This window comes from Vulpes vulpes, chromosome 10, assembly GCF_048418805.1.
Source record: "Vulpes vulpes isolate BD-2025 chromosome 10, VulVul3, whole genome shotgun sequence".
Classification (NCBI taxonomy): Eukaryota; Metazoa; Chordata; class Mammalia; order Carnivora; family Canidae; genus Vulpes; species Vulpes vulpes.
Window position 1 is genome coordinate 56,090,884 of NC_132789.1, and position 27,245 is coordinate 56,118,128.

Here is a 27,245-nt window from a genome sequence, read left to right on the forward strand (position 1 = left end):
GGGACTCCAGGATCATGCCCTGGGCCGAAGGCAGCACTAAACCGCTGAGCCACCCAGGACGTCCCGAAAAAGGATTCTTTTTTTTTTTTTTTAAGATTTTTATTTATTTATTCATGAGAGACAGAGAGAGAGAGACCCAAAAAGGATTCTTAAAGGAGTATATTCATGAACCAAATATTGGGATTCTGAATGATTAGCAGGTGTTAATGAGTGTGCAGGAGAGGGGAAGGTTTTCCAGGGGAGGAGAGATTGTAGGTCAGGACATGGAGGTGAGAAACATCAGGGAAGCCTACCAGGATTTTAGACTTTATCCCATAGACAATGGAGAGCTGCAGAAAGGTGTTTTTTTTTTTTTTTTTTTTAAGATTTTATTTATTTACTCATGAGGGGCACAGACACAGGCAGAGGGAGAAGCAGGCTCCATGCAGGGAGCCCGATGTGGGACTCAATCCCGGGGAATCCAAGATCACGCCCTGGGGGCGCTAAACAACTGAGCAACCCGGGCTGCCCAGAACGGTTTTAAGTAAGTTGATAACGTGATCAGTTTTTTCCCCAAAGAGATCACTTTGCGTTTTTCTTTTTTAATGTTTGAATTTTCTTGGAAATACATTTTAATAAGGAAATATGCCTTTAAAAACTATTATAAAACAATAGTAATGATTAACTCTGGGTAGTAGAATTATAGATGACTGATATTGTAGTCTTTATATTTTTCTGAAATTTTCAACTTAATCAAAAATCACAAAACTACAAGGAAGTATCATCTGGCAGTGGAGTGAATGGTATAGGTTGGCTGGCAAAAGTAAAGTGATCGGTGAAAAATGATTGCAGTTGTCCGGGGGAGACAGGATGAGGGTCCCAACCAAGGCAGTGGGAGAGGCCCTCGGAGAAAGGACTGTACTGGGAACTTCCAGGAAGTAGAGGAATGGACTTCATCGCCAAAAAGGAATGAGTGGAAGAAAGGGGGAAGTGAAAGGCAGCTCCTGGGTGGTTAGCATGGGCGAGCAGATGGTGGTGGTGGTGTCATTCATCCGGATTGGGGATTGGCTACAGTTACCTCTGCCCCCGGTACTTCTGTTCTGATGGAGACGAAAGGCATCTTTATCTTTACGAGGTCAACCCCCAGACCTGTGTTTTGGAGAGAACTATGCACATGCTTGTATTTTTTGACTTGGTTAATTTGGGTAGCACTTACCGAATGTGGAAAGAGGAGAAGGAAGGTAATTTTAAATTGTACAGGTAAACAACAATATTTATAGGATTATATTTTTTAAAAACCCCATCTATTCCTCCATTGCATTAGAGGAAGAAAAGGAAGCAAGCCGTTCTAAATCCTTAGCCATGGTAGCGACAGAGTAGAGATGACCTAAGATGGTGAGTAATCACCAATAATTGTTTAAAATGTAGGTTTTATCATTTGTTTTCTCCAGAAGTTTGCCTTTCTAGTCATCCTTTCTTACACATGTACTTGAAAAAGTTTGCCTTTTCCTGCTCCCTTAGCAGTAAACTCTGTTCATCAGTAGCACCGACTCTGGGGTCAGGAGGCTGAGGTAAGGCCCGTGACTCTGAGCAAGTGACTTAGCTCTCTGAGCTTTGGGTCCCTCGTTTTTAAGGTTTTGGTAATAATAACTCCCTCTCGGATATACTGTGAGGGTTAAACGAGATGATGTCTGTAAAATAATTACAACAACCATAGTGTAACAGGTAATTAAACACACAGTTCTGTTCAACCAATAACAGCTGTTGTTGTTAGTTTGCTTAGCGTTGCTTTTTCTGTTTCTAAAACCGGAAAGAAAACTTTTCCGAAGCATGCTGAGTAAGAGCACCTACTCTGAAAATAAGTACTTTTCTTGGATACTCCACCAAACGCGATACAAATGTGAATAAGTGACCCTCCGTGCTTTTTAAAGAAATTGTGTTATCTTGGGATCCCTGGGTGGCGCAGTGGTTTGGCGCCTGCCTTTGGCCCAGGGCGCGATCCTGGAGACCCGGGATCAAATCCCACGTCGGGCTCGGTACATGGAGCCTGCTTCTCCCTCTGCCTGTGTCTCTGCCTCTCTCTCTCTGTGACTATCATTAAAAAAAAAAAAAAGAAATTGTGTTATCTGTTATGTTCACAGACTTCCTGGCAAGCTAGGGCGAGGGAAAAGTAGCAGCAATTAGTAAACAGGGAGTCAAATGGACTTGATTTCTCGGAATTTTTAAATCTTCCTTAAACTAACCATTTAAACATTTGTGTTATAGAGATAAATATCAAAATAAATATCAAGTAAATAAATCAGTAGAATAATATGTATTTCTTTCTTTCAGGCATATGAAACTCTGCTCCAGAAGGTACTTGATAAAGATTCTTTGAATCTCTTTTTCTTAGTAGTAAGAATAATAAAACCCAAAGAAATTTGTATTAATCTTCAAGTCACATAACGCCAGAATTTAGCCAAGTAAATCGAAGTTATTATGACCTCGAATTCCTATTAAGACAAACGTCCTATTACTATGATCAGAAGATATTTATTGTGGTTTTCTCATAAAACCAAAATATGAGGTCTGAAATACATGGGAAAGTATTTTTCAACCTGTTGCTGGAGAGAATTATATAGCATTTGTTCGAAATTCCTGAGTATTCCTCTAGTGTGTATAAGGTGACGAAATATAACAAAGTTGTTGCATAGTTTCTGTGATGTTCTGAAATGTTCGGTGCCATTTAGTCCTGCCAGTGGGGTGCAGGTGGAGCTGGGTGAATGGCCACGATTAAGACAGTCACTAAGGCAGAGTTCCCAGCCTGAAGAGCTGTTCCTCACCAGACATGTCCACCAGAAAGAATGCACACTTCTAAAGTTAGCATGTCACTTTGCTAGGTCAAAGGGAAGAGTGTATCACCCTAAGAAGCATTCAAATAGCTTAGATACTAAAGGCAACTGTGACAGGTGTCACTTCACTTAGAGCCAGGGTTTAATTTGAGCCTCGGGAGAAGGAACGCTCCAATTATGGATTATAGTTTCCTGGAGTGGAAAATCCTCACTAATAGGGAAATGATACTTCCCGAGAAACTCTAGGGTGATAAGCAAGGCCAGTTTATAGTACAAAGGTACCTACCATGTTATCAATCAAAGCCATTCTTCTTGACATCCACTGGGGAACGCTAGGGCTGCTGGTATCTTGAGATCAGGTCTGCTGGGTGATACGACCGTTCCCAGAGTAACTTCCCTTTTGATCCAGAATCAGGGAATCCTGAGTGCTGCCCATGATGCCCTCCTTGGGCAAGTCAGTGAGCTCAGGGCGGAACTGAAGGAAGAGAGCAAGAAGGCTGTGAGCTTGAAGAGCCAACTGGAAGATGTGTCCATCCTGCAGATAACACTGAAGGAGGTAAATAATAATAACTGGAAGGTGGCATCAGTCGTAAGTTACATTTCAACTTCAGAGGTGTTAAAAAGCATGTCTTAGCAACAATACGGCTATTTCATTTTTTCAAATGAGAAAAATAAGACTCCAAGTGATTAAGTAATTTGCTCAAGTTTACACCATTAGGGGGAAAACTGGGATTTACATTTGCGACTGTTCCCCAAAGTTTTTGCTGTATTATAATGTTCTGCTGCTTCCTTAACGGTAGAAACCCAGGCACCATGAAAATTTGCTTCAGTGAATCCTCATTATTTCCAATAAAAGTTTCTATCACACCTTCAGTTGGTTCAAGTCTTTCTAGTTGAGTGGCTCCTCGTAGACATGAGACGTGAACATAGAAAGCCTCCTGCCCAGGCCCCACTCTGCCACAGAAGAGGGGAGACGTGCAAGGCAATAGGTATTACGATACTATCTCAGGCATTCTACTGTCATTCTTAGTTTCAGGACAGAGTTGAAGATTTGGAAAAAGAACGAAAATTGCTGAATGACAATTATGACAAACTCTTAGAAAAGTGAGTACCAAGTTTGGGTCCTGTTATAAAAGACAATTATGGAAAAGTGCCCTTGCATTATAAAACAACGCCTAGTGCTCGCTTTGGCAGCACATATACTAAAAGAATGCCTAGTGTGGGTAAGGATGTAGGGAAGCTGTTACTCGACACTGTTAGTGACAATATTAGTTGGCACAGTCTTTTTGGAAGGGGATTTGATGCTATCTATCAAAATGCTAAACGTGCATATGCATGTATTTGCAAAGATAATGTATAATAAGAATATTAACTACTACATTGTTGCTAATAGAAAAAAAGTGGAAATACCCAAATTTCCTTTGATAGGGATTGATTAAATAAGTAAATCATATTGCGTCCCCACAATAAAATACTATGAATCTATTAAAAATGAGGTAGACTTGGGACACCCAGTGGCTCAGTGGTTGAGCACCTGCCTTGGGCCCAGGGCGTGATCCTGGGGTCCCGGGATCGAGTCCCACGTTGGGGTCCCTGCATGGAGCCTGCTTCTCCCTCTGCCTGTGTCTCTGCCTCTCTCTGTGTCTCTCATGAGTAAACAAATAAATTTTTTTGAAAAAATGAGGTAGACTTATATATATATGATATATTATTAAAAGAAAAGTCAAGTTACAATGGACATGTTAACTTTGACTTACTTTATGGGGAATATGTGTGTGTGTGTGTGTGTGTGTGTGCGTGTGCACGTGCATGCATATGACAGAGAGAGAGAATCTGCAAACTTCTAATGAGATGAAAGAATTCGAGTAGGGCCAAGAGGCACCTTAACTTTTAATCTGTATACCTTTGTATCATTTAAATTTTTCACAAGCATATATTCATTTATTAATTTTGAAATTTAAAATATTGGAAGTTTAGGGGCATCTGGGAGGCACAGTTGGTTAAGTGTCTGACTCTTGGTTTCAGCTCAGGCCATGATCTAAGGGTCATGAGATCCAGCCCCACATCGGGCTCAGCACGCAGTCTGCTTAAGACTCTCTCTCTCTCCTCCCTCTGCCCTCCTTCCTCATGCTCTCTCTTTCTCTCTCTCAAATAGATCTTTAAAAATAAAATAACTAGAAGTTTAAAAAATTTAAATATACCTTCTGACTCAGTTAAAGGCAGCAGGGGATAGTTTGGGGAGGTGGTATTGGGAGCATCCTGGGAATATCTGATGCTCTTCAACTCAGTGAAACAAAGTAGTGTGGGGATTATCACTTTGAAGACTCTGTGTAGCCTCTTCCCTCATCACTCAGAATGTTATCTGCTTGGATTATCATGTAACATGCGGCTAGGAAGTACCAGGAACTTTTTTCTTAAAGTAGGCTCCATGCCAGTGTGCAACCCATTGCCGGGCTTGAACTTACAACATTGAGATCAAGAGTCAGATGCTTAACCAACTGAGCCACCCAGGTGCTCCAATAACTCTTTTTTTTAAAGAGTTTATTATTTTTTTTTATTTATCTGAGAGAGAGTAAGCACGTGAGAGAGAATACGAGTGGGGAGGGGCAGAGGGAGAAGGAGAAGCAGACTTGCTGCTTCCCAAGCAGGGAACCTGACAGGGGGCTAGATCCTGGGACCCCAGGATCATAACCTGAGCTGAAGGCAGATGCATCCCCAACCGAGCCACCGAGGCGCCAGCCCCACCCCTCGCAAGAACTCTTAATACTGGCTTAAGCAAATTGTTTTTATTTTTTAATTACATTTATTTATTTATTTATTTATTTATTTATTTATTTATTTAAGAGAGAGAGTGAGAGCAGAGAGGAGAGGGAGAAGCAGACTTCCCACCAAACAGGGAGCCTACCATGGGGCTTGACCCCAGGACTCTGGGACCATGACCTGAGCTGAAGGCAGATACCTAACCGATTGAGCCACCCAGGCGTCCCTAGCATGTTGTTTTTAGACCACATTTATTCAAATGATAAATAGGAAAAAGACATCTACAGAAGTAATAGCTTGATTATTATCAATGTCCTTTCACTTAGGTAAATAATCAAAAGCAGATTGTGTGTGTTTTACACTCCAAATGGGTCTGGCCTGACAGCCAGTTACAATGGTGTGCAGGGTATTGTCATTGAAAAGGTTAGTCCCGGGGATCCCTGGGTGGCTCAGTGGTTTAGTGCCTCCCTTCAGCTCAGGGCATCATCCTGGAGACCTGGGATCAAGTCCCACATCAGGCTCCCTGCATGGAGCCTGCTTCTCCCTCTGCCTGTGTCTCTGCCTCTCTCTTTCTCTCTGTATCTCTCATGAATAAATAAATAAAACCTTTAGAAAAAAAAAAAAGAAAAAAAAGAAAAGGTTAGTCCCTGCCCTTCTGTGTAGTAATTTATTAATCTGGCTCAAAGGCAAATATTGTCTAAACCAGCCATTGGTGAAGGTAGATAGAGGAAAGGAGTAAGAAAAAGAGGAATATTTTTTTCCTCATTTTTTTGAAAGTCTATTTATATAAGTAACCTCTGCACCCTACATGGGGCTCGAACTTACACCCCCACAATCAAGATTCATGTGCTCTTCCAACTGAGCCAGCCAGCTAGGTGCTCCTGTTCCCCATTTTTAATTCAGCAGGCCTGAGAATGTCCTGGTACACAGTATCATGCCTACAGAAAGCCATCATGCTGGAGGAATTCCTTGGGAACTAGATGTGATTTGGGTGGTTTGCTCAGTGGGGTAGCTGAGACCTGAACAGAAGTGACACTAAGGAACTCTGCCACCAGGCCCAGAAGTTCCGAGGCAGTTGGTAAATGACAGTTACACAGAAAGCAGGGACAGTAAAACCATGTAGGGGAACGAATGATGCACTAGGCCCAGGAGATGCTGAAACTGTGCAATAAAGACGTCACATCACACACCTCTGAGTATTTATCTGACAACTCTCGCCTCGCTTCTTACCTGCTCCCCATTCCCAGCATGCTGGCCAGCAGTAATCAGCCTCACTGGAGCAGTGAGCTCGTGGGGGAACAGCTACAGAAAGTCTCCCAGTTGCAGGACCAGCTGGACGCTGAGCTGGAGGAGAAGACAAACGTCTTACTTCAACTGTCCAGAGAGAAAGGTAGGTCAGGCTGTGAAGACCTTTCTCAAATGAGGCGCCTTCTACGTCTTGTGTGGGACAAGGGAACTCGGGCCAGCAGTTCTCCAATCCCCTCACCTATCCTGTTTTTGTGTAGATCACAGATAACTGCAATAAAAACAGTGGCAATCAGGTCAGATTCACCATCAAGAGAGGTGACACCTACCTCACATGCATACATTTTTACATGTAATGAGTTTTCATTTGAGAGGATGACAACTCTTAAGTTTATTGGTTTAATTTAATTTATTTATTTGGCGGAAGGCAGAGGGAGAGGGAGAGAGAGAATCTTAAACAGGCTCCATGCCCAGTGTGGAGCTCCATGTGGGGCTCGATCTCATGACCCCGAGACCATGACCCATGCCGAAATCAAGAGTCAGGCACCCCTTAAATTTATTATTTTTAAACATTCACTTTATTAAAAGTATTGAAAATGAATTTATCTGCCTTTTTTTTTAAATTTTTTATTTATTTATGATAGTCACACAGAGAGAGAGAGAGAGAGGCAGAGACACAGGCAGAGGGAGAAGCAGGCTCCATGCACCGGGAGCCCGATGTGGGATTCGATCCCGGGTCTCCAGGATCGCGCCCTGGGCCAAAGGCAGGCGCCAAACCGCTGCGCCACCCAGGGATCCCTCTGCCTTTTATTCTTACCCATCATTTTAGAGGTGATCGGGAGTCTTGTTTTTTGCTTTGTTTTGTTTTAGCACCTGCTACCTCAAATTGAGAAGCAGATGCCCGGGCAGCCCGTGTGGCTCAGTGGTTTAGTGCCGCCTTCGGCCCAGGGCCTGATCCTGGAGATCCGGGATCGAGTCCCACGTTGGGCTCCCTGAGTAGAGCCTGCTTCTCCCTCTGCCTGGGTCTCTGCCTCTCTCTTTGTGTGTCTCTCATGAATAAATAAATAAAACTTAAAAAAAAAAAAGAGAGAGAGAAGCAAATGACTGCTCTTGGTCACCACTGCCATTTCCCCCTGTCTTAACTCTGAGATCACAGGAGACAAATCTTCAAATACTATCAAAGAGACCTTTGTTCTCACTTTTTCCAGGCTGGACCTTGATACTTAGTCATCTCAAAGTTAGATTTCATTAGATTCCAGTATATTTGCATAAGAGAGTGAAGGAAAAGAGGTATGACATCAAGAAAAATATGGACCCAGAACCATAAAAGAATAAAGCTGAGGACTGTGTAGTATGTATGAAGTACAGGACAAGTATTGTGAGGACCTTGGGATAATCTAAACTCCCCCCACTATCCGGGAAGATTGGTGCAGCTCCTGCTTCTCCAGGCGGGGCTGTCCTGTTCTGGGGACACTCGCCCCGGCCTTAGCCAGGTTCCTCGGGGGCCCCTCCCCCTTGGATGCCTTTTGTTTATTTGTTTTTCCCCCGTCTTCCTACCTTGATAGAAGCATGAACTCTTCTCACTGTAGCGTTTCAGCTGTTCTCTCTTTAAATCTCAGGCCGAATTCGTAGATTTTCATGATGATTTGAAGGTTATCTAGGTAATTTGGTGGGGACAGGTGACTTGGGGACCCTACTCTTCTGCCACCTTGCCCTGCCTCTAAACTCCCCCCACTAAACACTGATCACCTTCCTTCCCTGAGACGCCCACCCGAACACATGAACACAGAAGTGCCCAAATGCCCAATCTCTCTTCTTTCAGGTCAGGTGGGAGTGGGAGGTGCCACAGGGAGCCAATAGCATAGAAATCAGAATGGAGTTGGGGAGGAGCTGGAGAGATACTGGTTTGGCTGGTGCTATGACAAAGTTTGCACTGTAGGGACACCTGGGTGGCTCAGTCGATTAAACGTCTGTCTTTGGCTCGGGTCATGATCTCCGAGGTCTGGGATTGAGTCCTGTTTCAGGCTCCACACCCAGCAGGGAGTCTGCTTCTCCCTCTCCGTCTGCCCTTTACCCCCAAACTTGTGCTTTCTCTCTCTCTCTCAAAAAAAAAAAAAAAATACATAAAATCTTTTTAAAAAAAATTATGCAGTAAAGGTACCTGGTTGTCTCGGTTAGTAGAGCATACGCCTCTTGGGAGGCCTGGGTGGCTCGGTGGTTGAGCGTCTGCTTTTTTTTTTTAATAATTTTTTTTTTATTTTTATTTATGATAGTCACAGAGAGAGAGAGAGAGAGAGGCAGAGACACAGGCAGAGGGAGAAGCAGGCTCCATGCACCGGGACCCCGACGTGGGATTCGATCCCGGGTCTCCAGGATCGCGCCCTGGGCCAAAGGCAGGCGCCAAACCGCTGCGCCACCCAGGGATCCCCGAGCGACTGCTTTTGACTCAAGTTGTGATGCCTGGGTCCTGGGATCGAGTCCTGCCATTGGGCTCCCTGTGGGGAGCCTGCTCTTCCCTCTGCCTGTGTCTCTACCTCTCTCTGTGTGTCTCATGAATAAATAAATAAATAAATTTTTTATAAATAAAATCTTAAAATAAAAATAGTAGAGCATACAACTCTTAATCTCATGATTATAAGTTCAAGCCCCACATTGGGTGTGGTGGCTTCTTAAATTAAAAAAACAATTTACAGTACCCCAGTCTGTCAAACGGCTATTTGCTGTTAGTGGTGGTGTTTTCTACAGTTCTACGGGTGTTTTTTGTTTTTTGTTTTTTAAAGATTTTATTTATTCATGAGATACACAGAGAGGCAGAGACAGAAGCAGAGGGAAAAGCAGGCTCCATGCAGGGAGGCCCTATGAAGGACTCGAACCCTGGGATGGCAGGATCATGCCCTGAGCCAAGGCAGACGCTCAACCGCTGAGCCACCCAGGTGGCCCTTTGTTTTGTTTTTGGAGTCTAAGTGTCAGCTCAGTTTAGTGGGTCAATATTTCTCTCTTTTTTTCTAAAGACTTATTTATTTCTTCATGAGAGACACAGACTGAGAGAGACACACAGAGACACAGGTAGCAGAGAAGGAGGCTCCTTGCAGGGAGCCTGATGTAGGACTGGATCCGGGATCCTGGGATCTCGCCCTGGGCAGAAGGCAGCGCCCAACCGCTGAGCCATCCAGGGATCTCAACAATATTTCTCTTTGTAGAAATAAGAGGAAATTGCTTCTCTAAAGGCAAATTTATTTATTTATTTATTTATTTATTTATTTATTTATTTATTTATTTTTGAAGACTTTATTTATTCATGAGAGACACCGAGAGACAGAGAGGCAGAGACCCAGGCAGAGGGAGAGGCAGGCCCCCTGCAGGGAGCCCGAGGCGGGACTCGATCCCGGGACCCCGGGTCACGCCCTGGGCAGAAGGCGCCGCTCAGTGCTGAGCCCCCCAGGGGTTCCCAAAGGCAAATTTATAAAGTGAACTAAGCATTGGTGGGAAAATGTAATTCGCACTGGGTGCAGCTTTAAGCCTGGCTGCCACCAAGCCGGGCGTGCACTCCCGGGTGACTTGTCCCCAGCCCAGAGCCAGGGCCTGCGGCTCGAGATCGCCAGCCTGCGCGGGGAGCAGGCGCGGGAAGCGGAGCTCGCGCCCTCGGGGGACAGGCTGTGCAGCGGTCCCCACGGGCCGGCGGGGGTCCAGGACGCCGGCCCGGCCCAGGTAAGAGCTCGTCTACGTGGGCGGGCGGGGCCCCGCATAGAGGCCGCTGCGGGGGGACGGGGGGGGGGGGGGGGGGGGGGGGCAGCGTGTCCCAGGGTCCCCCCCGCCGGGCGCCCCCCTGACCTCGGCCTTCCCGCCGCAGCCCCGGGACCCAGGGGACCAGGGGGACAAGACGCTGGCGCAGGTGGTAAGTGAGCTGCAGGCATCCCAGGCCGAGACGGCGCTGGAGCTGGAGAAGGCCAGGGACATGCTGGCCCTGCAGCGCGCCATCAACGTGTGTTACCAGGTGTGGGGGGGGGCGGGGGGGGCCGGGGGGGGCACCTGGGCGGGCACCTGGGCCTGGGAGCCCGGAGGGGCCCTGATGACAGCCACTGGGGACCGTAATCCTAAGGCTCGATCAGCACAAGTGGTCCAGGAGGAGACTGTGATGAGCCCAAGACCTCTCCTAGCTCAACCTGCCTTGTTTTGTTTTTAAAGATTTTGTTTATTTGTTTGAGAGACGGAGAGTGAGCGAGCCAGAGGGACAGAGAGAGCAAGCGCAAGTGGGGTGAGGGGTGGAGGGGGAGGCAGGCCCCCTATGGAGCAGGGAGCCTGTTGGCTGGGCTGATCCCAGGGCCCCGGGGTCATGACCTGAGCTGAAGGCAGGTGCCCACCCCACCGAGCCCCCCAGGCCGAGTGTCCCTTACGCCCCTAGGGCCCCCTTTCTGTCTGGCTCCTGGATGCTTGCTCCTGAGGCACAGCTCGGACGTGGTTTTGTCTCAGGAGGAACTGGAAGCAGTGATGACGAAAGCGGACAATGACAGTAAGGATCACACAGAGACACTGCAGAGGCTGACCCGCCTCCTGGACCTCAAGAGCCACCGCATCCGTCAGCTGGAAGGTATATTGAGAAGCCGCGGCCTGCCACTACCCGGCAAGTGTTAGTCCCTGCTCTCACCTGGACCCGTCACATAGCTGAGGCCCGTGCACCTGGTGGGAGGCGGCCTTTTGTGTCTCGGCATGGACACGTCCCTCCTGCTCTTTGTCCTGTCGTCCGTGGTGTTGTCATACATGGTCAGCCGCCGCTTTCCCCCCGCGTGTCCGTGTCCTCCTCCAGTTTCTCAGAAGAATGGCAGAGGCCCCGCAAGGCCTGAGCCGGTTTTGAGAATTGAGGGCAGACGGCCGTTGGCCCCCAGAGTGGGGTGACCCCCGCCCCCTCTTGAGCCCAGGCCCATAGAGACGCTTTATCACTTGGCTCTCACCATCCTTTTCTGTGATCCCCGAATTCTTTGCTGTAGTTCGAGGATGTCGAGGCGACAGGGCAGCTGGCCAGACACTTGTGCAGGGTGCGGCGGGCCGTGCTGGCGGTACTTAGCGCGGTGCCTGCCGACCAGGAGCGGGTCTCGGCCTGGCCTGCCCGAACAGGGGCTTTGGTATTAGACCCAGTTGTCAGAGACCTGACCTACACTAGACCAATTCACCAAAGATCATTATTTAAGGAGTAGCATCTTTTTTTTTCAAGATTTATTTATTTTTATTTATTTATGATAGACATAGAAAGAGAGAGAGAGAGAGGCAGAGACACAAGAGGAGGGAGAAGCAGGCTCCATGCCAGGAGCCTGATGCGGGACTCGATCCCGGGACTCCAGGATCGCGCCCTGGACCAAAGGCAGGCGCCAAACCACTGAGCCACCCAGGGATCCCCCAAAGATCATTATTTAAATCAGAATATTCATTAATAAAAAAAAGAATATTCATTAATTACTTTTTGGTAGTGGCTGTTTTGTTGCTGCCATGAGACCTTCTGAAACTGCTCTTCAGGGCAGTGCTCCCCCTGGAAGGCAGAACCAGTGAGCAGGTTACAAAGGAAATCCTCCCTTGGGCTGAAAATTCTCATCAGATTCAGGGTCTTTCTCCTGGGACAGTGGGATAAATAAATACTCTTAACTACTTCTGAAGATTCATTTGCTTTAACTTTTTTTTTTAAGATTTTATTTATTTATTCATGAGACAGAGAGAGAGAGAGAGGCAGAGACCCAGGCAGAGGGAGAAGCAGGCTCCATGCAGGGAGCCCCATGTGGGACTCGATCCCGGGTCCCCAGGATCACGCCCTGGGCCGAAGGCAGGCGCTAAACCGCTGAGCCACCCAGGGATCCCAATTTTTTTTTTTCATTTGCTTTAACTTATAGGTCTTTCATTACTGGTAAGATCAAAGAGTTTTTCAAAAAAAAAAAAAAGAGTTTTTCATATGTTTAGCAGTTATTTGTATTGTGTCTTTTGAGAATTACCTATTTCTGTCCTTTACCTGTTTCTTGATAGCATTTTATTCATTTGTAGAATTCCTTTATATGCTGAGATTATTGGCCCTGTGTCACATAATGCAAACCTTTGAATCTATTTTAGTTATGTTAACCTTATCAATTAAGAAACCATTAGTCTAATCTTTATATTCCATTTATTTTGGGCAGGAAGACGTTCTGATGTGTTCAAAATATTTTTATTCTACAACATTAACTCTTAATATAGGACTTTCGCCAATGACACATTGTGACCATTCAAATACTCCCCAGTTTGAAGCAAACTATATATCATAGTTTCTGATTGGTTGGACATGGCAGGTAATGCACAGATTTGGTACATGTCTATATGTCTACATCCCATGTCTACCTCCCTACATGTCTTTTCATCCCATTGCCAATATTTTCAACCTATTTCCAGTAAGTTTCCTCTCCAAATTTTTATTCCATTACTCTTTGGCTTACAGTGGATTGGTTGATTGATTGATCGATTTTTGCCTTCTTATGTTAAAACCAAATTCTTAACGGAATGAAGATCCTTGTGACTGATCTGGCTGGGAGGGAAACCACTTCTTGGTGGACTCTCATGTAATAGGCACTGTGACTATAACTTGGCATTCTCTTGATGGCCCGTATCCCAAATTTTTGGAAATACTCGTATTTTGTGTATCTAGTGCTTCTCTTGGAATTAACAATTAATTCATAGGACCTTGCTATAAAACAATGACATCTGTAGATGAAACTGTGTCTCCAGTGTTTTCCTGAACTTAGCATTTACTTTCCAATCAGTCATTTTGTACCTTATCTCTAAAGCAGGCCTTGGGTTATTTGGCCCTCAGAATTCATGCTCTTGCTTTTTCCTTTTGAATTACATAGTGTCTCAAAATAATCAACAATTTGGACTTTCATCATGATTTTTATTCTCCTTCTGTCCAACTTATTTTACCCTAAGGAAGAGCTCTCTATGCTTTAATGGATAGGCAGTTTTCTTTTCCCTCTAGAACAGCTCAAAGATGTGGTTTATGGGACTCGACAGTTGTCATTATGTCTGGAAACACGGCCAGCTCATGGAGATGAGGATAACGTGGACATTTCTCTACTGCATAAGAGTGACAATCTTTTTGAACTGCACATCCACCAGGCCTTCCTGACATCTGCTGCCCTGGCTCAGGCTGGAGACACTCAACCTACCACTTTCTGCACCTATTACTTCTATGACTTTGAAACCCACTGTACCCCACTGGCTGTGGGGCCACAGCCCCTCTATGATTTCACCTCCCAGTATGTAGTGGAAACGGATTCCCTTTTTTTGAATTACCTTTATGGGGCTTCAGCTCGGCTTGATCTACATCAGGCTGTAGCCAGTGAGCACCACACCCTTGCAGCTGGCTGGATTTGCTTTGAGAGGGTGCTGGAGACTGTGGAGAGGGTCCATGGCTCTACCATACTTACTGGTAAGTGCTGTCAGCTTCCCACAGCTCCCGGGACTAATGTGGAGTTTCCCAGAGTCTAGAGTTGCTCTTCTGGTGGTTTCCCATCTTCTTCCTCTGCCTTTATTCTTAATCTTCGCCACACCATCTGTATCCTTCTTGCCTTTCCTACTCTGCTATCCAGGAGCTGGTGGAGAAGATTTCGGGGTGTTAGAATACTGGATGAGGCTGCGCTTCCCCGTAGGATCCAGCCTACAAGCATCCAATAAGCGAAAGAAAGCTCAGGCCTATCTGTCAGCCAATGTGCCTGGAGCTTGGGAGGCCCAGGAGGATAAGGTGAGAAAAAGGATGTGCCCATGCACCTCAAAGGAGCCTCAGCCACGAGCTCATGAGAACAGCGCAGTCTTCCATTCTCAATACTTGTTCGTTGAATGTGAATGAAGGAGAAAGCCTGTCATTCCACAACTAATCCAGATTCTTCCCTGGTCAAGCTTGAGTTTGAAATGAAAGCATACCCTTGCAGCCAGCTGCCCACCCCGCTATGAACAACATAGCTTCTCCGTTCCCTTCTCTAAGATAAGGCTTGAGGGCCAGCACCTGTCTGGATGACTCTGCCTGAGCCAGTCTGCAGGCAGGGGAAGGTCCTTAGGTTCCTCTGCGCTCGGTCAGAATTCAGCACTTCCTGGGGTCAGAGCTCGTCCTCCTCGGGGTGCTGGGCTTCACGTGCGGCAGTTCTCTCAGGCTGCCCTTTTCCTTCATCCAAGACCAACATCTTTCCAGTCCAGATTGGAGACTTGGAAGCATCAGAATGAGCTGCGGGTGGAAATCATCAGATGCCACGGCCTCCGGAGTCAACGGCTGGGAACCCAGCCCAGTCCATACGTCATGTACCGCTTCTTCACCTTTTCTGACCACGACACTGCCATCATTCCAGCCAGTAACAATCCCTACTTTAGAGACCAGGCTCGATTCCCAGTGCTTGTGACCTCTGACCTGGATAAATATCTGAGGCGGGAGGCCCTGTCTGTGTATGTTTTTGATGACGAAGACTCAGAGCCTGGCTCGTACCTTGGCCGAGTCCAAGTGCCCTTGCTTCCTCTTGCACAAAACAAATCCATTAAAGGTGGGAGTTCAACGTTATTACATCTTCATGCTCTCCACCCAGTGTTCCCTTCCTGTCCTACTTTTCTTTGATTACTTGCTTGGAACAGTCTCTCTTAAAAAACCTGCTAAGAGGATTTTAGAATATGGTCAAGAGCAATGGAGCAGAAGACTTGGTGCCTCACTAATCCTATGGAAACATTGGCTTCTGCCTTTTTTTTTTTTTTTTAAAGCAAGATTCTTAAGTCCATACATCCATCTCTGAACAAAAAAAATTTTTAGTGCTACTCAGTATTTGTATCTACTTAAGGCCTATTGTTTCTTAGCACCTGACTAGATATCAGATTAAAGCTGTGTCCTTAATACTCTCCCATAATTCTCTTGCTTCTTTGAAGCACAAGTTAAATTTCATGCTGCATCATGACAAAGGCAAATTTCTTGGATCCTTTTTCCTCTTTTCCTCCGCTATGGAGCTGAGGTGAACTTAGGAAGGGTCAACTCTCTGGTTCCAGTATTGGGAGTGTGAGGCAGGGGTGTCTGTGCTCTCATTAGTAAGTATGGATGGGTAGAGCCAGTACCAACCATGTTTAACAAGCTTCTGGATGTGTGAGGCCTCTTTCCTTCCAATACCACAAGAGCTAAAAAAAAAAAAAAAAAAAAAAAAAGCCAACACTTTTGCTCACCTCATTCTTTGCCAAAAAGAAGAGGCAATATGGGCCATCTGTTAATTTAATCAATGTTACAAATCAGAAATCTGGCATTTAGGGATCCCTGGGTGGCGCAGCGGTTTGGCGCCTGCCTTTGGCCTGGGGCGAGATCCTGGAGACCCGGGATCGAATCTCATGTCAGGCTCCCTGCATGGAGCCTGCTTCTCCCTCTGCCTGTGTCTCTGCCTCTCTGTCTCTCTCTGTGTGACTATCATGAATAAATAAATAAAATCTTTAAAAAAAAAAAAAAAAGAAATCTGGCATTTAGAAAAAGCCATTTTGCTGAAGTTTTCTTGGCTTTTGTTATTTTAGAAATAGGGACCACTTCAGTATATATATATTTTGTTTTGTTTTGTTTTTGGTACACCTAAGGCCTAGCAAGCATTAGGTAACAGCAATAATCATGTAATCATGTTTATTGGCCAGGTGACTGATAACAAGCAAGATATACCTTTCCATACATCTTTATCTTTTGACTGTCTCTTCCTGAAACCTGGAGATACCCATCTTCCATCTTCCCCTACAAATATTCTAAGTGAATATTAATATTTACTGCTATTTTATGTTATTTCTGAATATATTATCATCATGCTTATGTAATGGATGTTAATGACAAACAAAATATGGGAAAATTCAAAGTGGGGGAATAGATAAGGTGCTGATAAATACTTACCTACTTCACGTGATCAGATTTTATTAATGTCTGTGTGTCTCTCAGGTGATTTTAACCTCACTGACCCTGCGGGGAACCCCAATGGATTTGTTGAAGCACAACTGGACTGGAAGTCTTTCTACCAACCCCCAGAGAGCTTCCTGAAACCAGAAGCTCAGCCTGAGGAGAACAGCACCAAGGACAGTTTAGAGAGCTCATCTAAAGAGGTAAAGGCTTCCTTTTCTCCCCAGGTAGCAGATTTCCACCGATCCTGTGAAGCATATTTGAGGAAAACAGTATTAAAATTGTAGTATAAGAAATGCCTTCTGTGAATGCCATGTGTTCTGCAAACTTATTCTGCATCCCTCGTAATGCATTAGCCTACTGAAGAAGCAAAATCCTGGGGTTTTTTTGTGGGGAGAAGAGAGAGATGGCATCTCCCAGCTCTGTGGCAGGAGAGGCACAAAGTCTCATGCTAGCTCATAAATCCCTTCCTTGAGTATCAAGGCTGTTAAACTCTTTTTTTTTTTTAATTTTTATTTATTTATGATAGTCACAGAGAGAGAGAGAGAGAGGCAGAGACACAGGCGGAGGGAGAAGCAGGCTCCATGCACCGGGAGCCTGATGTGGGATTCGATCCCGGGCCTCCAAGTTCGCGCCCTGGGCCAAAGGCAGGCGCCAAACCGCCGCGCCACCCAGGGATCCCAAGGCTGTTAAACTCTTATCTGGTAAGGCTGTCTCTGATCCTTCTATATAGGACCAGATGGCATTTGCTGAGATTCCCACCGAAGCTGGCCAGTATCAAGCTAAGCAAAAACCTCCACAGGTGGGAGAAAGAAAGGAAAGGGAACATCAGGTTGCAAGCTACTCAAGAAGAAAACATGGCAAAAGAACAGGCATCCAAGGAAAGAGCAGAATGGAATATCTTAGTCGTAACATCTTAACTGGAAATACATTACAAGTAAGGCCTTAGAAACCCTGCAGAATTAAAATATGGGTTGTAGTGTCTCCAGATATATTATTCTCACGTAGAAGCAGACATCTAAGATAAGCAGTAATCATGGTTCTTTTGTGGCCAACATGTGTTTCAAACATATGTAGTTTAGGGACGCCTGGGTGGCTCAGCGGCTTAGCGCCTGCCTTCAGCCCAGAATGTGATCCTGGAGACCTGGGATCGAGTCCCACATCGGGCTCCCTGTGTGGAGCCTGCTTCTCTCTCTGCCTGTGTCCCTGCTTCTCTCTCTCTCTGTGTGTCTCTCATGAATAAATAAAATCTTAAAAAACAAACAAACATATGTAGTTTAATAAAACTCTGAACTGTTCATTTTATTTATTTATTTTTGTTTACTTCATTTTAGTGTAATTTAGTTCAATAGTTTATGGACTCTGCAATTTATGCTGAGAACTTTACCAGTCCACCTCAACTGTAGTCAAAATAAGTTAAAAAACAAGTATTTATTGAACACTTATGTGTTTAATACTCTCTTTTCTTCATTGGAAACATAGATTAAAGTTACTATGTAGCACCTAAAATTATATATATGAGATTATAAATATATGTAATCATATTATTTAATCATATAATCTTTTACATGGTATTGATTGTATAATAATATTAGCATATAATTATTAATTTTATGAAATTATTATAATTATACTATATATAGAGTTGACTTTTTTTTTGTTTAAGATTTTATTTATTTATTCATGAGAGACACAGAGAGAGGCAGAGACACAGGCAGAGGGAGAAGCAGGCTCCATGCAGGGAGCCTGACGTGGGACCTGATCCTGGGACCTGATCCTGGGACTCCAGGATCATGCTCTGGGCCAAAGGCAGGCACCAAACCGCTAGGCCACCAAGGCGCCCCTAGAGTTGACCTTCGAATAACATGGATTTCAGCTACATAGGGTCAACTTATACATGAGGGTTTTCAATAATACAGTATTATAAATGTATTTTCTCTTCTTTATGATTTTTTTCAAATTTTTATTTAAATTCCAGTTAGTTAACATATAGTGTAATATTAGTTTTCAGGAGTAGAACTTAGTGATTCATCACTTACATATAACACCTAGTGCTCGTCACTACAAGTGGCCTTCTTAATACCTACCACCCGTCTAGCTCATCCCCCTCCTACCTTCCTCCATCAACCTTCATTGTTTCTCTATTGTTTGTTCTCTCCTGGTAAGAGTCTCTTATGGTTTCCTTCCCTCTTTTTTTCCTTCCCAAGTGTTCATCTGTTTGGTTTCTAGAATTCAACATATGAGTGAAATCATATGGTATTTGTCTTCCTCTGACTCATTTCATTTAGCATAATACACTCTAGCTCCATCTACATTGTTGCAAAAGGCAAGATTTCATTCTTTTGATGGCTGAGTAATATTCCATGGTGTGTGTGTGTATATATATATATATATATTTTTTTTTTTTTCTTTTTACCTCTTCTTTTTCCATTCATCAGTCAACGGACATTTCAGCTCTTTCCATAGTTTGGCTATTACTGATAATCCTTATGATTTTCTTTTTCTTTTTTTTTAAGATTTTATTTATTTACTCATGAGAGACAGAGAGAGAGAGAGGCAGAGAGAGACACAGGCAGAAGGAGAAGCAGGCTTCCTGCAGGGAGCCCAATGTGGGACTTGATCCCAGGACTCCAGGATCATGCCCTTGGCAAAAGGCAGATGCCCAACCATTGAGCCACCCAAGCATCCCCTTATGATTTTCTTAATAATTATTTTCTTTTCTCTAGTTTCTTTTATTGCAAGAATATAGTATATAATACATATAACATACAGATGCATTAATCAACTGTTTATATTATTGGTAAGGTTTCTGCTCAACAGTAGGTTATGAGCAGTTCAGTTTGGGGTGGAGGTCAAAAGTCATACACAGATTTTTTTTTTTCATACACAGATTTTTGATGCCCCTAACTCCCATGTTGTTCAAGGGCCAGCTGTAATTATATTTGTTGTCTGTATTCTAAAGCAGGTGAACTACACTGAATGGAAGTTCTCAGGACTGAAGAGCTCCATAGATGATGGTTTAAAAGATCAGCAAAAGGAAAAGGAAATGACGTCATCTCATTCAGTAGCGATCCAGAAAGAAGCCCTAAATCCTGTGAATGGTATTGTCTTTTTAAAATCTCATTTCCTGTTTAATCATTGGATTGTTTTATCAAGCCAGTTATTTACATTTTTTTCTTCTTGCATTGCTAAACTTTTCATGGAAAATTAGTACTGAAGATTCTAGGCTTAGTTTTATGTTACAAGTGCCCTGGTTAGACCAACCAAGGCTGGAATTCTCAGAATAGCTTTCTATGTATTTAAAGCTAGTTAGCGGGATCCCTGGGTGGCGCAGCGGTTTGGCGCCTGCCTTTGGCCCAGGGCGCGATCCTGGGGACCCGGGATCGAATCCCACATCAGGCTCCCAGTGCATGGAGCCTGCTTCTCCCTCCGCCTGTGTCTCTGCCTCTCTCTCTCTCTCTGTGACTATCATAAATAAATAAAAATTAAAAAAAATAAAAAAAAAAATAAAGCTAGTTAGCCTGCCAGTTTGGTTACCTAGCAAGTATATCCTGTGAATTATGGTTACGAAGATATAGGAGAAGGAATGTGATTGGCTTATTTGTGATGTCGATCTAATTTTTTTTTTTTTTTTTTAATTAAGGCAAGGCTTTTTTGTGTTACGGTGAAAGGTAGAAATGATTTCAGGTTATGGTATGGGCAAACCAGATAATTCAGACCAACTCTCTCATTGAGGACAACTAAAAAGCTAAAGTTAATATATTTTTAAAGATCTTAACATTTCTTAAAAAGCATTAAATAGTCGATAAGGAAGAATTACTTACCTTCGATCAGGGACATGATTGAAGCTCAGAGAGGTGAGATGGAACTGCGTCAGCCCTGGGACATTGTCAGTCTGGAAAAAGTGGTGGAGAGGCTGAACCATGCTTTTGCTGGACTTTTGAGGTGGAGAAATAGGCTACAGTGTGAATCTGGTGTCTACCCAGTAGAGGAAGAGGTCCGGGCTGGGCAGAAGGGCCCACTGGTCGAGACCCCTGGAGGCAGCACCATTCTGAGTCTCGTAGGTTCTGGGAGGTAGCACTGCGCTTCAGGTACCTGCAGGGCTAGGTACCTGCAGCCAAGGGCTGACCCAGTGCCCACCAGGACTCAGATATCACAGTTATCAGACATAGCCTGTGTAACAGCTGTGCTCACAAGCTTCACGGAGATAAAAGCTGAACTTTAAAATTTCAACAAAGAATTGGCGCTATGAAAAAATTGAGATCATAAGTTTTAAAAAACATTTTGTCTTAAGATAATTTCTAACTTACATAAGAGCTGCATGACTAGGACAGAAAAATTCATATACACACAAATTCACACATTCACCAACTTTTAGCATTTTCCCACTTTCTGCTTTATCATTTTTTTAAGCATTTGAGAATAAGTTGTCCACCTCATGCCTCATTACTGCTATATATTTCAGTAAGGAAAAGGATATTATATGACCACAGAGTTATCAAGTTTGCAGACTTATCTTGGATACATAGTACCTATTGTACAGTCAGTTTTCAGAATTTGCTGGTTGTCCCAGTAACATCCATTATTAGCAGTCTTTTTTTTTTTCTCTTATCTAATCCAGAATCGTACATTGCATTTGGTCATGTCTCTTTAGTTTCCTTTAACCTGGAACAGTTCCTAATCTTTGTCTTTCCTGATAATTGACATTTTTGAAGAGTATAGGTGGGTTGTTCTGTAGAGTGTTCCTCAATTTGGATTTGTCTGAGGTTTCTTTGTGATTAAATTCAGGTTATGAATTTTTTACAGGAATACCACAAAAGTGACATTGTGTCCTTCTCACTGCATCACATTAGGAGGTACATGGTGTCAGTTTGTCCCATTATTGGTGATGTTAACTTTTATCACTTATTAAGAAAGCATCTGCCAGGTTTTTTCAGAAGTTATCATTTTGCCTTCGTAATTATTAAATAATCCATGAGAAGATATTTTGAGACCACATAAATATCTTGTTCCTCATCAAATTTCACTTGATAATTTTGGCATTCATATATGGGCTTTTTGCTCAAATCACAAAGTCTTTACAAAATACATTGCAACTTTTGGAAGTGAATCAATAGAAATTATAGCACTGTTCAGTAGAGAAATTTATCAGAGGAATAGATGGTTCAAAAACAGATTAGATACAACTGAAGTGAGAATTATTAAGAATAAAGCAAGGAGAGATAGAAAGATGGCAAATAGAAAAGAAGGAGACATAAAGAATAAAATGAAGAGCTCTAGACTACATTTAATTAAATGTAGAAGAGAAGAAGGGGCAGAAGCAGTATTTGAAGTGTTAATGGCTTCGAGTTTTCTAGAATTACTAAAGATATTAATATTCAGTGAAATGAAACTCAAGTAGGGTAAGTTTAAAAAAACAAAAAACAAATATAGGAGTGCCCGGCTGGCTTAGTTGGTGGAGCATGTGATTCTAGATCTTGGGATCGTGGGTTCGAGTCCCATGTTGGGTGCAGGGATTAGTTAAAAATTAAAATTAAAATTAAGAAAATTTAAAAAATTTTTTTAAAATTCAGATCTAAACATATCAGAGTCAAAATGCAGAAAGTAAAATCAAATAGAAAATACAAATAGAAAATATTAAAAACATCCATCTAAAAGTAAAAGATAGGGGCACCTGGGTGGCTCAGTTAGTTTAAGCATCCAACTCTTGATTTCCGCTCAGGTGTTGATCTCAGGGTCACTAGTTCAAGCCCTGTGTTGGGCTCCACCTCCATGCTGGGTGTGGAGCCTATTTAAAAAAATTTTAAAAGAAAAAATAAAAGAAAAAGATAGTCATGAGTCCATTGATAAGATGGATAACCGACTTGTCAACAGCTACAATATAGCCAGAAATCAGCAGCAAGATGCCTTCGGGATGCCAAAAGAAAATAGTTAACCGCCAACGAGGAATTCTCCACACAACAAAAATATTCTTCCAGAATGAACACAGAATAGACAAAGACAAACCAAAATGGAGAGTTTGCTTTCAAGCTACATCTTGAGGTTGCTCTGTAGGCTGAAGGAAAATTATCTCAGAAGGAAACACAAGGATGCAACAAGAAATGAAAAGCGAAGAATATGGGTTAGTTTAAGTGTATAAAGCAAAAATATCAGCTTGTGGGGTTAATGGTGGCCCCCAAAAGCAATATCCATGTTCTTAACTCCAGAATTTGTAAATGTTACCTTATTTGAAAACAGATTTTCTTGCAGATGTAACGAAGCTAAGGATCTTGAGCTTTAGAGATCATCCTGGATTGTCTGAGATGCATCCTGTGCATCTGCACAGACAGAAGCAGAAAAGGAGGCGATGTACACGCAGAGGCAGAGTTTGGAATGACGTGACCACAAGCCAAAGACTGCTGGGAGCCAGGCATTCCAGAAACTGGAAAAGGCAAGGGAAAAAAGGAAAAGGCAGATTATTCCCTAAAGCCTTTGGGGTGAGCATAGACTTCCCAATACTTTGATTTTGGACTTCTAACCTCCAAAACTGTGAGAGAATAAATTTCCAGTTGTTTTTTTTCCCCTTTCCGTGTGAATGTTTTCACCTTTACTTCTCTTAATATTCCGGAGATAGAGATGTTTCATCCAGAACGAGTTTAAGAGACGCGTACATGCTGTATGTACCCCAGAGGCAAAAACCAAGGCTAAAATAATATCTGGCCCAGCAACTAACATCACTGAAAAAGCTCACGGAAAGTTCACTATCATCTTATATATCCGTTACTTTACTGTAGAATGAATGGCTCTACAGAAAAAAGACAGATGAAGGATAAAATGAGGAGGTCTAAGCTACATTTAATTAAATGTAGGAGAAGAGCAAGGACGGAGACAGAGGCAGTGTTTAAAGCGATAAAGAAGTAATTCACATCCGCATTCAGAAAATGGAATCCTGAGAAGAGGCTGTTTTTTCTGGGCTCTCAGTTGTTAGAACAGCTTGTGAAAGGATGCAGTTGCCTTCAAAATAGCCCTCAATAGTTAGTTGCGGATTGCTTTCTTTGATGACTTTCAGGAGCTTCTAGATTTGAGCCTCAGATTCATCTGTCTTCATCCTGTGTGTCTTGAGGGGGCAGTTTTGAAGTTTCAAGGCTTCACACAGCATCTTTACTCTACTAGACCACCAAGGAGTTCTGACCCAGGCCCAGCATGACCAGTTCTGTTGCTGCTGAGGGCAGAGGAGAGGTCTGCACACCTGAAAGAAGCGATGGCACATCCACACAACCACAAGTATCTCAGGTTACGCAGTGGTTTCTTCAAAGCCTTACAAAGAACCATAGTAATTCCCGTGTCCCTTAGCCCCAGATGCAAGGGTATTACCTTGATTTTCTTTGAGAAACTTTGATGATTGCGGCCATCATTGGTTCTGTTGCAGCACCATAGTGCCAGAGTAATGTAGCTTTACGGTGGGGGTAACTCAAGCCCTCACACAGAAGTTTGAGGCTGCCATCCATCCCATTGAGACTTCTTTGTGCAGAACAGGTATGTCAGGCCCATTTGACTTTCATTGACATTTGGAAGTCAAAAGTCATCTCCAACTCCCGGCTCTCTTTTTTGTTTAAATGGTGGACTAAGAAGTCATCACACTTGGGTCAAGTTGGCATTGTTTAGTCTTTCTTGGAGAGTGGCCTCTGCACATCCCTAATGTCCCACCTGAGGCTTTCCCTGTCTTCCTCCTCTTTACTCTCCAGAACATAGAACATGGTGGCAAGAAACTGCTGGACACTGAGGTGGGTGAAGGAGTAGCGGCCCTTACGGTGTTTGCCCTCCTGGAAGATATATTTGTTCAGGAAAGGAGGGAGGTTGGACATTTTTGACACAAGTCTGCAAACGTCATCAAACACAGATACCTGTGTCCACGTGCCCTCAGCAGCCAGAAGACATGGAGCCTCCATTGGAGTTTGGTGGTACTAAGTGGAACAGCTGTTAGGTGCCTGCATGAACTGGCTGCAGAGGAAACAGAAACAGCCATGTGGTTGTTTGGCCAGTCTTCCCCCTTCTCCATCTGCAGGTTCAGACAAGTGTAGATGATCCAGCACAGAGCAGGAAATGAGCTCATATGGAACAAGGTGGCATTGCTCTCATCAGGTCAAAAGCTCACAGCACTTGATCCTTATCTTCAAAGTATTTCAGTGAATGTGCCTTCTTGCCCAGCTCTGAGAACCCTTCCATTTTTATGCAGAAGGATTGATCAACCAAGAGTCCGCACTCTCTCAAGGCCCTGGGTTAGGTGGTGATGAGTAAAGTGGCCTTGGGTAGCATTTTTCTCTTTAGCAAACTACCCAAGAGGAGGACACCAGCTTCTGGTTCTTCCAGTCACCCCAAAATCATGGATAAGTGTCCCCGAGGAGACTCTCAGCTCATCAAAATCATGGATAATGAACAGAATTTTCTGCCCTTGGGCTAGAATCTCTGGGACGGCATCCTGCAGTTCAGGATCCTGGTCCTGGAGACCAGCTCTGCAAAATTGTACAATCCATTGTGGTTGAGTTCTTGGCACCTGAGATAGAAGGCAGAAAGAAATCTTTGTGAGGTTGACCTCCGTATAGTCCAGCATCAGCTTCTTTTCCAGTATGGATTTCCCCTGGCCTGCAGGACTGTGCAGCACCACCATGTGTGGAAATGCCCTGCAGACATTTTAGGATTTCGTAATGGGATCAGCATCTCACATATTGGAAGGATATTGACGTTTTCACTAGCCCCAGGCCAAAAGTTACTCTTAAGCCACTAAGTTTGTGGTGTTTTGTGACAGCAACTGTAGAAAACTAATGTGGGCAATAACAAATATTTGTTAATTAACCAACATATTTCTAAGTAACCCTTGCATCCCAGAAGAGCTGCTAAGGAAAATTAGAAAATATATTACACTGAATGAAAATGAAAATACAACATATCACAATTTGTGAGACGCAGCTAAAGCAGTGCTTATAAGAAAATTGTTATAGCTTTAAATGCTTATCACAAGGAAAAAAAACTATCTAAACTCAATACCCTAAGCTTCTACTTTAAGAAGCTAGTAAAAGAAAGTAAAATCAAACCCAAAGAAAGAAATAGTAAAGATCAGAGCAGAAATCAGTGAAACAGAAACAGAAAAGGGATAGAGAAAATCAGTGACCCCAACTTCGTTCATTTGAAAAGGTCAACATAAAAAAAAAAGGTCAACAAACATGATGAGCCCTGAAAACAAAGCAAAACACTTGATCAGCCTTTATATAAAATGGCTACTGATTAGATCCAACCAGAAATTGCCTAATAATTCGGATAGGAGAAGCTTAATATAAAGAGTTATTAACTATAATAGGAGATTGGACTGGGGGGAGGTAGATGAGGATTGACTAGTAAAAAGTAAAAAGAACTCCAAAAAATACAAAAGCAGATTTATTTATTATTATTTTAAGATTTCATTTATTTATCTATTCCTGAGAGACCCAGAGAGGCAGAGACCCAGGCAGAGGGAGAAGCAGGCTCCCTACAGGCAGCCCTATGCGGGACTCGATCCTGGGACCCGGGGTCACGCCCTGGGCCGAGGGCAGAGCTCAACCCCGGAGCCCCCAAGCGCCCCGGAAGGGCAGGTTTAAGGAGCACCCTTTGGTCCCCAGAGCAGAGACAGTCCCCACAGGAGACGCAGGCCGCATCCCGGACCCGGTGGAGGCAGCGGAGCGGTGCTGCCCGAGGGAGGCCCAGGCACGGCCCGCACATGGGGCTGGGGGCACCGTGAAGCCAACCTCTGGGGCTCACAGGCAAACCATTCACAGGGGCCACGGGGCCTTTCCCCGCAGAGCTGCCTTGCTGGGGGGTGTACCAGGAACTGTGCCCAGGGAGGTGCCCTGTACGGGCCCAGAAACTGCTAGAACTGGATGCTGCAGAGGCCACGTGCTACCAGGGATGTGCTCTGCAGGAACCTGTGCTGCTGGAGCCAGGCCCTAAGCTGCGGAAGCCTGTGTGGGAGCCTGGTCTGCAAAGTCCCTGTCTTCTGCAGGAGTCCACCTTGGTAAGCATATTGGAACCAGGGAGAGATCTTTTTCTTCTCCAGTGATCCTCCTGTGCTCTCTACTGACGGGACAACATGGTGCCAGCTGGCAAAGAGGAAATATTTACAGGGTCCAACCCCATCATTGCAGAGCAGGCAATGGAGCTTTTATTTTGAGCTGAGAAGCAATTAATTGGTGACTGGCTGCTGATCAAGAAAAAAAAAAAAAAAAAGAACGAAGACACAAGATAGCAAAATCAGGAATGAATGTAAGGCCACTACAGACTCTATAATTAGGACTCTAAAAGAATATTATGAACAACTTTATGCAACTTAGATGGAAAAGACAAATCCCTAGAAATACTAGAACTGATTTAAGAAGAAATAGAAGAGCTACATTAACATATAAAAACTACAGATGAAAAAAAATAAAAAATAAAAAAATTAAAAGTACAGATGAGAATTAGTAATTTTAAGTATTCCCCACTGAAAAAGTCCAGTTCCAGATGACTTCAATGATGAATTCTCT

General features: G+C 43.8%; 1 protein-coding gene and 1 long non-coding RNA gene across 2 annotated transcripts in view; one reads left to right on the forward strand and one right to left on the reverse strand.

Annotated features, from left to right (window-relative positions):
* Positions 1-342: 342 nt before the first annotated feature.
* Positions 343-8,605, reverse strand: LOC140594210 (uncharacterized). The gene is made up of 4 exons (XR_011994870.1): positions 8,373-8,605; positions 6,801-6,914; positions 3,097-3,285; positions 343-2,070 (listed from the first exon to the last, which is right to left on the reverse strand). It is a non-coding gene; the product is annotated as an uncharacterized lncRNA (long non-coding RNA).
* RPGRIP1 (RPGR interacting protein 1) overlaps positions 6,723-27,245 on the forward strand; it is a 41,928-nt gene continuing 21,405 nt past the window's right edge. The window contains exons 1-10 of the mRNA XM_072724402.1: positions 6,723-6,960; positions 10,384-10,523; positions 10,666-10,809; positions 11,286-11,436; positions 13,801-14,253; positions 14,414-14,565; positions 15,010-15,352; positions 16,756-16,940; positions 17,447-17,650; positions 19,676-19,814. Of these exons, the coding sequence (XP_072580503.1) occupies positions 6,723-6,960; positions 10,384-10,523; positions 10,666-10,809; positions 11,286-11,436; positions 13,801-14,253; positions 14,414-14,565; positions 15,010-15,352; positions 16,756-16,940; positions 17,447-17,650; positions 19,676-19,814 (2,149 nt within the window). The remainder of the gene's footprint in view (positions 6,961-10,383; positions 10,524-10,665; positions 10,810-11,285; positions 11,437-13,800; positions 14,254-14,413; positions 14,566-15,009; positions 15,353-16,755; positions 16,941-17,446; positions 17,651-19,675; positions 19,815-27,245) is intronic.